At 44.7% G+C, this 13,314-nt stretch overlaps 1 protein-coding gene across 2 annotated transcripts in view; it reads right to left on the reverse strand.

Annotated features, from left to right (window-relative positions):
• SLC36A4 (solute carrier family 36 member 4) overlaps nucleotides 1–13,314 on the reverse strand; it is an 85,991-nt gene that overhangs the window by 40,939 nt on the left and 31,738 nt on the right. For both annotated transcript variants that reach the window (XM_033146119.1, XM_033146120.1), the window contains 2 exons: nucleotides 11,480–11,646; nucleotides 6,047–6,216 (listed from right to left, as the gene is read on the reverse strand). In XM_033146119.1, the coding sequence (XP_033002010.1) occupies nucleotides 6,047–6,216; nucleotides 11,480–11,646 (337 nt within the window). The remainder of the gene's footprint in view (nucleotides 1–6,046; nucleotides 6,217–11,479; nucleotides 11,647–13,314) is intronic.

Genomic DNA, 13,314 nt, shown 5'->3' on the forward strand with positions numbered 1-13,314 from the left:
CAATGCTAACGTCCAATACCAAGAGGAAGGTCTACCAGGCTTGCACGTTGACCATGCTGCTTTATGGTAGTAAGATATGGGCAAATTACTCCCATCAGAAGCGTCAACTCAACACATTCCACATGTGCTGTATCAGGAAGATTTTGAGCATCACATGGCAAGACACGAGTCCAAAACAAAGAGGTGCTCTCCCCCAAGCCCACATTCCCTGCACGTTCACACTTCTGTCTCAGCAACCTCTACACTGGCTTGGTCATGTCCACAGAATGGAAGATGACAGGGTCCCCAAAGGCGTGTTCTACAGGGAGCTGGCTTGAGAAAACAGCACCCAAGAGGTAATTATCAGAAGATTTATTGCATACAAGCAATTGGCCTCCAACCGCTCTCTCTGAGCATCCATCACAATCAAGTTGACCCCTCTGAAGAATCCTTCCAGCTACTGCAGAATATCCTGAACCTCCTACCCTTACGTTTTGGGGGTCGTCTTCTGTCTTGGACTTTTCCCATTTGTCTAGTCCTAGGACTGATGGGGTCAGCTACTTCCTCTTCCGGTGAGGAAATGCTCTGCCTCCCTGGTGCTGTGAGTGACTGTGATTCCTCAGAAAGGTGGCTCTCATCCAGCCCACCTTTCCTGAGCTGCTAAGCCGCATTCCTGCCAGCTTCAGAGGGAAGAGGAGGCGTCAGTCCACTGGTTTCAGCTGTATAAAAAATCTGCAAGTCTCTCTATTCTCCTTCTGCCTGCCTGCCTGCCTTCTATCTCAGGCTGTCCTTCTTTGTTTTGGGCTGTCATGTTCATGACAGCAGACCAACTCTGTGTTACAAGGATTTCTGCAAACATGACATGAATACTATTAACATCAACCCTTGTAGATGACTGGGAATCCCTGGAGACATGCAGTCAGGTCAGCAGTGACCAGAGGAGGAATGACCATTGGGATCAGCCTCCTGGTGCATCTGCAGCAGCACAAGTGGATGCCTTCATCTTCCCCAGCTGCAACAAAACATGTCTCTCCCACATCAGTCTCTACAGCAACAGCAGGAGATGTAACTCTCCAACGGTTTGAATTTACCCTAAAGGCACATTCTTCCATTGTCCCCTGAGACAGATAGATGCCAGCCAGTTACTAAAGGGATGTTGTTTAATTTTTTCTTAATTGTTAATTGTCATCATAAGGCCTGTTTTGTGCCACCCTGATAACCTTGGGTGAAGCGTGCATCACAACTATCTCCAAATAAATTAATTGCAAAATCGTAGAGTTGGAAGGGACCCTGAGAGTCATCTAGTCCAACCCCCTGCAATGCAGGAATCCCAACTAAAGCATCCCTGGCAGACAGCCACCCGACCTCTGCTTAAAAACCTCCAACGAAGGGGAGTCCACAACAAAGGAGAGTCCACTACATTTCAAATAAAAACCGGGATATAGAACAATCCACAATTCAACCGATAAGATCAAAATATTAGTATAAAAACCCAGAGCAATTACAAAAATAATTTTACACCTGCTTCCTGAACATGCACAAGTTCTATCAGAATACTTTTCAGATAGTTCCACACACACACCCCGCCGCCCCGGGCTCAGAGCATATTTGCAACATTCATAAGAACAGCACAGAGAATTACCGAACTCAGTACTCTCAAGAAGCATTAAATAAAGAGATGGTGGGAGTACAATTGAAGTTAAGTTTTGCATACTTTATGTGAATGATTCATGGTGGTGGTGGGGATATTTATGGGGGGGGGCGAGTCTCGAACATTTTTCTACATCTCCCTTTCTGAAACAATAAATCTCTCGGTTTTCTTATCACATGTGCATCCTGCCTGTCTTCCACAACGTCAACTCAAGGTAGCAGACAGAGTTCCTATCCAAACACGGATGAGATTAAGGCTGCATCCACATAGAACTTTATTCCGTTTCCCCAACATTTCTCCAACTGTTAATTTCCGCATTATATTTGCACTTCCACACGACATGAGAATCATTTCCAGAAATCCAGTAGAATATTGGGGAAGTATAGTGTGGATTTCTGCGTTAATTGCTTCCAGGGGGGGTGGGAGACACACCTGTGAAGAGTAAGGTGACAGAATTTGGGGTGGTATCCCAGCATACAGTTCTTTCCTGCTGTTTTCATGAGTGACTCAGAAAGGTGGAGGGGGGACGACAGCAATGTGGTCCAATGACGTTTGTTGTTCTGCCACACTATGCCCATTGGTGTGAATGGAATTTAGTGCCACATATCGGTCAAAAAGTCACAGTTTCATAACACAACAGGCACCGCTTTGTGAAAAGAGCATTGGCAAACAGGACATGCGTGAACCCTGGACTTTTTGCATGCACATCAGATAGATGCTCTACCACCGAGCTGTAGCCTTTCCGTGTGAACTGATCATAAACAAAACTTAACGCCGATTGCATCAGCAAGCAATATTAAATGGTGGAATGGGTGAGCAAGCAAGGTGTAACAAAATAGAAAATACGAAAGCTCATACCAAGAACAAACTCAGTTGGTCTCTAAGGTGCTACTGGAAAGAATTTTCTATTTTCTATTTTGTTTCGACTATGGCAGACCAACACGGCTACCCACCTGTAACTCAAGCAAGGTGTGTAAGCATTAAGGTGATGGGGGAAAGTCAGATACCACTGAGAAATAATGGCTGGAGGAGCAAATAAATAAGGTGCTTCCAGGCGTCTGCTTACTTGCACAAAGTTTGTCTGTTATCCCTCACTTTCTAAATACCGTACTTTTCCATGTATAAGACTAGGCTTCTTTCTTTAATAATTATGCTAAAAAGTGGGAATCGTCTTATACATGGATAGTGCATACTACATAGGGTTTGATTGGTTGCTGCCTTGGCTGTCAGCGGCTATTGGGCGGGTTATTGCTTGCCACGCCAATGGCTGTTGTTGATTGGCTGACGTGGCAATTTGGCGGGTGATTGGCAGCTTCTGCCAGAGAGGGGACAGACGAAAGGCGGTTTTTGTGATGCGTGCGGGTGAGCGATTTTCGGCAATCCCCCCTTTTAAAAAAGCTCAACAATTCCCCCCATTTTCTTAAAATATTTCCAAAAATAGGGAGCATCTTATACATTGAAAAATATGGTATGCTTCCACTTTTCTAACCACAATAATGTCCGTAACAAAAGTGACTAGAAATTGCACTGGAAAACATGTGGGATAGCAACCTCTAGCTGGCAAAATCATATAACCTTCTTGCAAATGTTTCAGGATGAATGCTTAACAGAGGCATAGCGCCGTATAAACTCCATAAAGATTTTGTGCAGTATGAATTCTCAAAAAAAAACACCAAAAAAACCCCAGCCCATTTTTCCAAAGGTGAGAAACTAATCAAGGAACTAGAGGACTGAGCATTTCCCCCAAATACAGTTAAAACAAAAAGTAGAATGTCTAATTTAGGTTTTACAGAATACCCTTAATTCCTCTCCTTGTGCCACTAAAATGATGGTTACCAGAAGCTGTGCCACCATCGTGAAAAACCAACTTTTGCCCACCCTGCTCTGCAATTCTGGGTCTTTATGGTAAGAAACCTCTGAAGCACTTGCCTGGGTGTCAGTCAAACCTGCTACACAGATAAAGGCTTCAGTGTTCAAATGCAGAGTTCAAATCAAATCCCCGTGAAATGCATCTGGAGCAAAGTGTTAAGATATTTGGGGGGCAGGCACAAAGAAAGAGAGAGAGAGCGATGACAGAGACAGACAGAAGGGGAGAGGATAGGAGAGAAATAAATTCTTGGCACCCTCTAGTGTTCTAAATATGCAAAATGTGTGCAGCACACATTTTCACTGACAGCCATGTAGATATTTCAAGAGGGAGCTTATCCCAGCAAACGCATTGAAGATTAGGCACGTAATTTGTCCTAGCTTGCCTTGTCGCTTCCAGCCACTTCCCTTCTTCCTTTGTTGAATAAGAATAATAAATTGCTCAGTGCACTCTCTAATGAAATGTGCTACACATGCATCCAACTCACTCATCAGCTCAAGGGTTACTGCCAGCACAACAAATCCCCACGCCTCCACATTCCACATACTCTATTCCAAGGGATACCCCAATGCTCTGGAGCAGATCTGAGGAGGGTGGGGCACAAACAGGGAGTGAGGGAGGAGAGTTCTACTGCGCAAGCAGTAATCCTTTTGCTGATGGAACGAGTTAGCTGGATACTGCTCAGTTATTTTGGCCGTAAGTTCTGCGGTTCACAATTCAGTTTAGACTGCTCAGTGTCACCTCTGCCCTTTCCCATGCTGTAAGATCACTGCCTGAGTCCCTATTCCAAGTACCAAATGAGGAATGGTGGCTGGCTAAGAGTTCGGGCCTTTTCAGTGGTGGCCCCTCAGTTACAGAACGTCTTCGCCAGAGAAGACCACCTGGCTCTGACTTTAAATGTATTTCTGGCACCAGACACAAGAGCTTTTTACTGTGCTATGGTCCAACAGTATTTTAGCTTTGCAATAGGTTTAGCTTCTGTGCCGTCCCCTGGTGTATTTTTTTAATTTTCTCTTGCTCTAACGAACCCAGTTTGTTTGATCTTATAGCTGCGTTTCAGCTGCATGTTGTGCACTTGCGGTTTATAACGTTGCTGTTCACCCTCACCCACGACCTGGAGAACTGCCAGCAATGGGCAGCTGATAAATTAAATAAGTAATAAATAAAATCTGGCTCCCTTCCCATTTACACCAGTGTGAAGGCCTTGGGCAGAATATATGGATTATGCATTAACTGCCCTTGATCTTCCTTCGTTCCTTTTGGGGGGGGAAAGGGGGGCAGCGCAAGGCAAGGCTCGTACGTCACGCCTGAACTTTGGTTGCATCACTGATGGTTTGGAGAGGCCGTTGACGCATCTGGGTGTATCTGACGGCCTACGCAGCAGGTAAAAGCTTGCCTCCTCCCATGCCAAATCCAATCACGTCTCCCTAGAAGATCATCTTGACACAAATGCACACAGCATAATCGAGTTAAGCTGCGCAGAAACCAGGACAGTTTGAATGCAAAGTGGAAAGATACTCGACCAGAAACCTCTTCTCCAAAGGGCTTCACGACTGTGCCAATTGCCCTGCTGCAATAACAGAAGTCACAATCGAGTCTTTACCTTATTTAACACGGCACCATCAGATGAGCAACAAGGGGAACAGGAGAAGAGCCGTTGTAGAATTCCTACAAATTATCACATCTCTCTCTCTCGTTTGAGCTGAGCATCTTAGTTTTATCAATCCTGATGGGCCTTCGTGGACGGGGAAGGCTAAGCCACAGCAAATCCACACACTGGAATCTTCCAGGCTGGACGAGTGAAATGCACTCTACATAAGGCTCTCCTTGAAGAGCCCCACATGAACTGGTGATCTGTTTTAATTCTTTTTTAATGCGGTTTTTATTGTGCATCTATCTATGTATAATTGTGGCAAACTATGGGGTGCTGGTGTTTCATTATATGTATATAAAAAATGAAAATAGAAACCAGCTGCAACAAATCACGTCTCTCCCGCATCGTTCTCTACAGCTGCAGCAGGCGCTGCGACAGTCGAATCCAGATCACATGAATATATAGCACACACATCCACAAAGCTGCAAGGTTGGTTTAAAACTGAATTAGCTTTAAGCTCAGAGCCGGGCTACATTATAACGGCACGCTGCAAACACTGCATGCAATGGAAACATCTCAACGACCAAAAGATAACAGCAAATCACATGAATCCAAATACGTTCCTTGATGTGTCTGTGTTCACAGGACAGATGTGGGCATTTGGCTACATTATGGAGGGGGGGGGCTTAAAGTTGAGTCAAACACCAGTAAATGCAACTTAAATCCTAAATTCAACAGGCCCCAGTGAACCCTTTCCTCACTGCCCAAGATGCTGCTTGTCAAGGGAAACCCAAAAAGTTAGCTTCACAGCGGCCTTCTGCAACCTAGGACCCTCCAGATGTTCTGGACTTCAATTCTGACCAGCATCAACCAGGGCTGATGGGAAGTGGAGTCCAACACATCTGGAAGGCACAAAAGTTGGGGAGGTCTGCCTTGCACACAGCCTCGTACTTACAAGTTGAGCAGACCAAGAGCGCCCTGACCGCCAGCTCGCAGAACAGCTTCAGCTTCTGCTGCACCCGGGAAGCAACGGCCGGAATGAGGATCTCAGCCGGGACGTAGAACTGAATCGAATAGGTAATGAAAATCCCAAAAGAGTAGAGGATCTTGACCATATGGTACAACCTGTTGGAGGGGGAGAGAAAGCCACACGTTTGGGCAAAACTGACACTGGTCAGAAGGATACGATGAACAAGTCTGCTTCAAGGGAAAGGCGCAATTTCACAAAGCATAGTCTAAGCACCTGCCCAAGCACTTACCTGAAGGATCACCTCACTACAAATCTGCCCATTTGACCGCTAAGAACTGTGCAACTGGCACTTTTACAAATGCCACGTAATACTCATTTGCACTCGCAAGAAATCAATCTTTTAGTGTTTTAATGTGTTGGAAGACGCCGAGAGTGGGTGGGGCAACCCAGTCAGATGGGCGACATATACATTATTCTTATTTTTACATTTTGGAACTCCCTGCCCATTGGTATTAGGAAGTTTCCTGCCTTCAAGTTATTGTTCTCACCGGCTGCTAAGAACTTTTTTGGTCTAGCAAGCGTACCCAGGCATGTAATTAGCAATGGAATACACACAGAGAGAGAGCGTTTTGTAATCTGAACTGTTGTTTCCAAATTGCATCACTGTTTTAAATAAAAGTTAAAGTTGTGTTCTAATGGCAGATGTAGACTGAACCTTTAAAGTAATAAATAGAGATTCAAGGATGGAAAAAATATGATTTGTAAATGAAATCTATAACTACACGCGATACAAATATAATAGTACTAAATGCAATGAGGGTAATTGGACGTACGAGAATTTGTCTGTAAAAAAAGGATAGTAGTATGTAAATGTATATGTTTATGTTGTGTGTTTGTGTTTGTGTATATGTGTATTTGTATTTTTAAATAATAAAGAGAGATGTTTAAAAAAAGTTAAAGTTGTGTTTTACTACAGAATCATTAAACTAGAAAGATTTGAGGTTTTCCCTTTCTTGCGCTGGGAGGGTGAAACCCAGCATTCATTTACTGAGTTTGGAAGCCCCTCCTGCCTTATCCCGAGTTCAGACCCACCACCACTGCTGAAAAGATGCCTGAAGAAGTGTATCCCATGCCCTGTGCAAAGGATCTACCATTTAAGCTCCGGACCGTAATATCTCAAGGACCGCTTCTCTCCATATGAACCTACTTGGACCTTGAGATCAGCCTCAGAGGCATCCTCCACGAGAGGTCCAGAGGCAGGCAATACAAGAACAGGCCTTTTTCTGCAGTGGCTCCCCATTTGTAGAAAGCTCTCCCCAGGGAGGGTTGCCTGGCACCTTCATTGTACATCTTTAGGCACCAGGCAAATACATTCCTCTTCAACCAGGCCTTTGGCTGGCTGACATCCAATGCCCTTTTAAAGGTGTTGCACATGGCAACATGTGCAAATGGCTTTAGATACCTATTAAGCAATGACAAACCTAGACAGCACCTTAAAAAGCAAAGACATCACCTTGCCGACAAAGGTCCGTATAGTTAAAGCTATGGTTTTCCCAGTAGTAATGTACGGAAGTGAGAGCTGGACCATCAAGAAGGCTGATCGCCGTAGAATTGATGCTTTTGAATTATGGTGCTGGAGGAGACTCTTGAGAGTCCCATGGACTGCAAGAAGATCAAACCTATCCATTCTCAAAGAAATCAGCCCTGAGTGCTCACTAGAAGGACAGATCCTGAAGTTGAGGCTCCAGTACTTTGGCCACCTCATGAGAAGAGAAGACTCCCTGGAAAAGACCCTGATGTTGGGAAAGATGGAGGGCACAAGGAGAAGAGGACGACAGAGGATGAGATGGTTGGACAGTGTTCTCGAAGCTACTAACATGAGTTTGGCCAAACTGCGAGAGGCAGTGAAGGATAGGCGTGCCTGGCGTGCTCTGGTCCATGGGGTCACGAAGAGTCGGACACGACTGAACGACTGAACAACAACAAGGTCGATAAATTACCATATAGCATGTATTCAACACCAAGAACAGCGACAATTTGTTGTTGACAAAGGACAGCTGGACATATAAAGGCCCCATTACCTTCAGTAGCTTAGGGCCTCATCAAACCTATATCCGGCTCTGGTTACAGCACAGATCTAGGCAGATTGTTGCAATAGGGCAAACAAAAATCAGATGGACTAGACAAGCACGGCAGACGTATAGATAGCCCTAGGCAAAACTAGTCCATCCATGAGGTGTGATGAAGCAGCTGCCTCAGGTGGCAGAAATTCAAGAGGCAGAACCCATCCGCCACAGAAGCAACCCAAGTAAGGAAGGTGGTCGCGGAAGAGCAGCACAGTATTTCATTGGCCTCTCGCTGAGCCTTCGCAAAGCCTCGCTGCCAGGAGGTGAGGCTTTGCAAGGGCTTTTCCTCAAGGAGAGTGTCATGCTGCCGCCACCCCCTGAGCACATCGTGTGGCGGCAGCAGGCCATTTCGCCTCAGGTGGCAAAATGCCTTGGGCCACCCCCGCCGTAGGGGAATGGTAGATCCAAGGTCGTTTGCAGTAGATATTGTAAGGGGACAGAGAAGAGGATGGAGAAGGAGAAGAAAGCTCATTAGGATTCTTAACCTGAAAAAAAAAATAACTTCAAAGCTGATTATGGTACAAGCTGACTTCAGGCAAAACTCTCCGTTCTAACAGAGTAAGCATATTTCTGGCACTAAAAAGCATTCAGGAAAAAAATGTTAATATTTTTAAGAAATATTAAATCAAAATTGACTGCTAATTTATTACTGCTTCCAAGCAAGCTTTTTTTCATATTAAAAAAAAATACAGCCAAGGGAGATTTTGTTTGCGACTCTAAGGAACTAGAAGCATTATTTGTTAATCTCTTCATTCCAGCCGGATTCCATTCCACTTGCCATTGTGTGTGTGTGTGTGTGTGTGTGTGTGTGTGTGTGTGTGTGAATTTCACATTTGAAACAGCTAATAGTAACAGTAATGTTAAAATTCTGCATTTAACTAACATAAATAAGCAATGAAGCTCTGAGCGAGATATGTCAAGCCTTTGTTTGTTATAATTGTGCTGATTATGGCGTACAGCTGATGAAAACCCCCAAGTTGAAATGGTTAATTTGGGGTTCTCATCAGCTGTATGCCATAATCATCACAATTGTAACAAATAAAGGCTTGACATATCTCGCTTTGCATGTCACGAGTCTATCTCATCTATTAGTTTCACCTTTTAAGTTGAATTACTTAAAGAAAGGAACCTTTCCACAATATTCTAATTTTTCGAGTTTCACCTGTATTTGAAATAGACTTAGCTGTCAAGACAGAGCTATAGCCAGTTGTTCAGGAGCATTATAGTCCTCCATTCATGTGTGTGTTCTCTGAAGTACATTGCAAGTAGATTTTCATATTTGTAGCTCTCACTGCTAATCCGTTTTTTATATGTAGGGACCTTCTCTGTATTCTGCCTTAGGACTAACTGTAGCCTGCTTGAGAGTTTCCAAGCTTAGCTTCCTGGAGTGAAACATGTCTCCAACCTTGGTTCAGAAAATTAAATAAACATGTGTTTACTATCTGAATTTCCATTATCTGTGGGGCCAGATGGACCATACAGGTCACCCTCACCCCTGACACAACTTATGCAGCTATGCTAGACTCAAAGCCACAGCCAGAAATTACCAATTCAAGTAGCCCCATGGGTTAAGCAACCTGACAGGACTTAGTACTTTCATATCGAGCCTTTCTTCCATCATGGAACTCAAGGTGCATGCAGAAAACATTCTTGTTCAGGCAATCCTATCCAGAACGTTGGCACATGTTTTAAATCAGCTTTTCAATGATTTTAATTATTCTTCTGGATCTTTTAAATACTGTAGTTATTTTTCACTAGCAATTTTATTCTTTTTGGGAAACCGCTTTGAGTTTTCGTTACAACCGAGAGGCGTACAAATTTTGCGGAATGAGTAAAAATAAGTACGGTAGGCACGTGAGGTTCCTAGGTGGTCACCCATCCAGACACCAACCAGGCCTTGACCTGCTTAGCTTCAGGACATTGGCTGCTCTAGTTATCTCCTGCTTGGATTACTGCAATGCGCTCTATGTGGGGCTACCTTTGAAGGTGACCCAGAAACTGCAATTAATCCAGAATGTGCAAGTTAGTGGTGACTGGGAGTGGCCGCCGGGACCACATAACACCGGTCCTGAGAGATCTATATTGGCTCCCAATACGCTTCCGAGCACAATTTAAAGTGCTGGTGCTGACCTTTAAAGCCCTAAATGGCCTCAGTCCTATATACTTGAAGGAGCGTCTCCACCCCCATTGTTCAGTCCGGACACTGAGATCCAGCGCCGAGGGCCTTCTGGCGGTTCCCTCCCTGCGAGAAGCAAAGCTACAGGGAACCAGGCAGAGGACCTTCTCAGTAGTGGCGCCCACCCTGTGGAACGCCCTCCCATCAGAGGTCAAGGAGATAAACGACTACCTGACATTCAGAAAATACCTGAAGGCAGCCCTGTTTAGGGAAGCTTTTAATCTGTGATATTTTAATGTATTTTAATATTTGTTGGAAGCCGCCCAGGGTGGCTGGGGAGACCCAGCCAGATGGGCGGGGTACAAATTATTATTATTATTATTATTATTATTATTATTATTATTATGCCTCATATGCCTTCGGACTATGGCCTGGGATGGCAGCAAAGCAAAAGCGACTCACTGCACACTGCTGGCAAAGAGAGAACAATACTTGCCTCTGCGGCTTCTTTGCCTTTCATTCTACAGCAGGACTGGGTAGAAGGTGGGTTGGGATCACGTGGCAGATCCCTGAGCCATATAGGCAAGGGTTTCCAACTCCCAGCAGATTCAATGTTTCCCAACAAGCTGACTTTCCCCACCTGGATTAGGACACTGAAATGGAGAAAGATAACCAGGAGAGGACTTCTGCTTGAAAGCTCAGTTCCGGCACTGAGCACCTTCTGTTTTGTCATTCTAAGGGTATGTGTTCTGCAGCTGGCTCTGGTAGGTAGACGCTAGGATTCTAGCAGGGAGGGGAAACAAGTTGTTTCTGGTAAGACTGCAGTCTGTTCCCCTGCCCTACAAAACTAATCTCTTTTATAGAGCCACAGCCACTTCCTGAATCACATAAAAACTATGATTCGGCAGGCAGGCCCTTTGATGCGCTCTTCCCTCCGGTAATTACAGGTCCTAGTGATGCCATAACACAGTTGTCTACACTGATCAAGTCCCGTGGTTGAAAACTTGACCTTGTCCTTATACCCCCCCTGCCATTGCTCACCTTCCAACTCATCATCTTCCCAATGCACTTTTTACACAGTGATGGGTAGCATTCAGATTAGCATTCAGGAGCAGGAGGCAAATTAAGACCCCCCTGAAGGACACTGGAGTTCTGCAAAGTTACGTTTCCGCTTACCATGCATGCGGCAGGTTCAGAGTGATGCTGCCTTTGATTTCGTCCCCAAAGCACATATACCCCAGGGTGGCCAACGAGACATACAAGGTCATCACAATTGCCATGCCAATGTTGAGGGCCATTGGGAAGCGGTCAACTTCTTTCATCCTGTTCTGGAGGGGGAGGACCTGAGAATGAGAAAGGGGGAGAGAGAAGAGGTAGGCAAAGCAGGCAAGAATGAATGATCAAAGAAGAGCTTTTTTGTTTAAATTTTCTTGCTACACGTTTTGAGAACCATTAACCCAAGCTATCTCAAAAGAAGAGGGAGGGGATTTTTTTTTTAGGGTGGGGAGGTTGCGTGCAGAAGCCTCCTCAAGCAGGAAAGAGGAAATAGGTTTCATCCAGTGTTAGAAACCCAGGTATATAAGCTACCGTATTTTCCGGCGTATAAGACGACTGGGCGTATAAGACGACCCCCAACTTTTCCAGTTACAATATAGAGTTTGAGATATACTCAACCGCAGATTCTCCACCCGGCATATAAAACAACCCCTGACTTTTGAGAAGATTTTCCTGGATTAAAAAGTAGTCTTATACGCCAGAATATACAGAATGTCCAGTTGCCATTTTGGGGCCAGGCAGCTTGGAAGTTTTCAATACGACTTTTTGGTTCCCGAAATTCATTCTGATTTGAGCAGATAAAATATAACAGATAGAATTCTACAGGATGTGTTGCGAGTGCAAGGAAACAGCCAAGATCCAAGGATGCACCTGCAGGTGGCGCACGGGGGCATCTTCACTTGGGTCACAAGTGGCCGGTGCAAAATTGTATTCAACTCTCTGCAAGTAGTGTTTCCTGATCATGCAACAAGATCTCCTAAGAACATAAGGAACGCCTGCTGCTTCGGGCTAGTGGAACATCTCGTCCAGCATCCTGCAAACTTATTGGTCGACCAGACACCTATTGGAAAGCCCAAAAGCAGCAGAACTTCCCCTTCCTCGCCTCTCCCCATGAGCCCATCTGCTTGTGGGGGAAACCCTCTGGAGCCTATTTTGAAGGTGCAGGGCAGCGGTAGATGGGGGGGGTCCACGGCACAAGTGGAACAGTTCATGCAACATACTGTTCTGGAATAAGCACCAATGACACCCCTTTCTGCCACCCCACCCCCCACCCTCAATATTAAATTTAAATTCTCCTAGTAGCAGCCATTCGAATATACTAGCTGAACTTTTCCAATCCCAATGTAAGAACTAGAACTTTAAGAGCTTTACAATCACTTACCAGCGCTGTTGCAAAAGGTCACTGTGTTTATTTTGCATGCATTCTAGCTCTAACCGTATCGAACCAGTCTGCAGTCTTTGTGTTTTATTTCCATCCATCCTCACTGGTTATAACCCAACCCATCCCTCTTCAGGTACACTGAGGGTTGCACTTCACACACCTGTTGAAGCAGATTCCAGCCCACAAAGCCTTCTGCCTAAATTAAAGTCTTTTTTGGTTTCTCAAAAAAGTAACTGCAAAGCCTGAGCTACAGCATGTACAAAAATGGGAGGTTTTGCCTTAAGATATGCAATCACTGTGCTGACAAGGGAATGAAAGGATTCTTCTTTTTAACAGATAATCTTCTAAAACCAATTTTGTTGTTTGCATTCAATTTCATTATGAGGCTGGCCTCGCACTCAGCGCACTGACAGCAAAGAGGGTTATTTCCCCCATTCTTCTCTTGCATTTCAGTTTCAGGCATATGAATAAGACAACTTTTCACAAAAAAAACATTAAAATGAGATTATCCAGGTGATGCCCAAAGAGAAGCAGGTGATGCATAAGGAATGCATTCTAAGGCAGCCTGTCAACT

Source organism: Lacerta agilis, chromosome 4, assembly GCF_009819535.1.
Source record: "Lacerta agilis isolate rLacAgi1 chromosome 4, rLacAgi1.pri, whole genome shotgun sequence".
In the NCBI taxonomy this organism is placed as follows: domain Eukaryota; kingdom Metazoa; phylum Chordata; class Lepidosauria; order Squamata; family Lacertidae; genus Lacerta; species Lacerta agilis.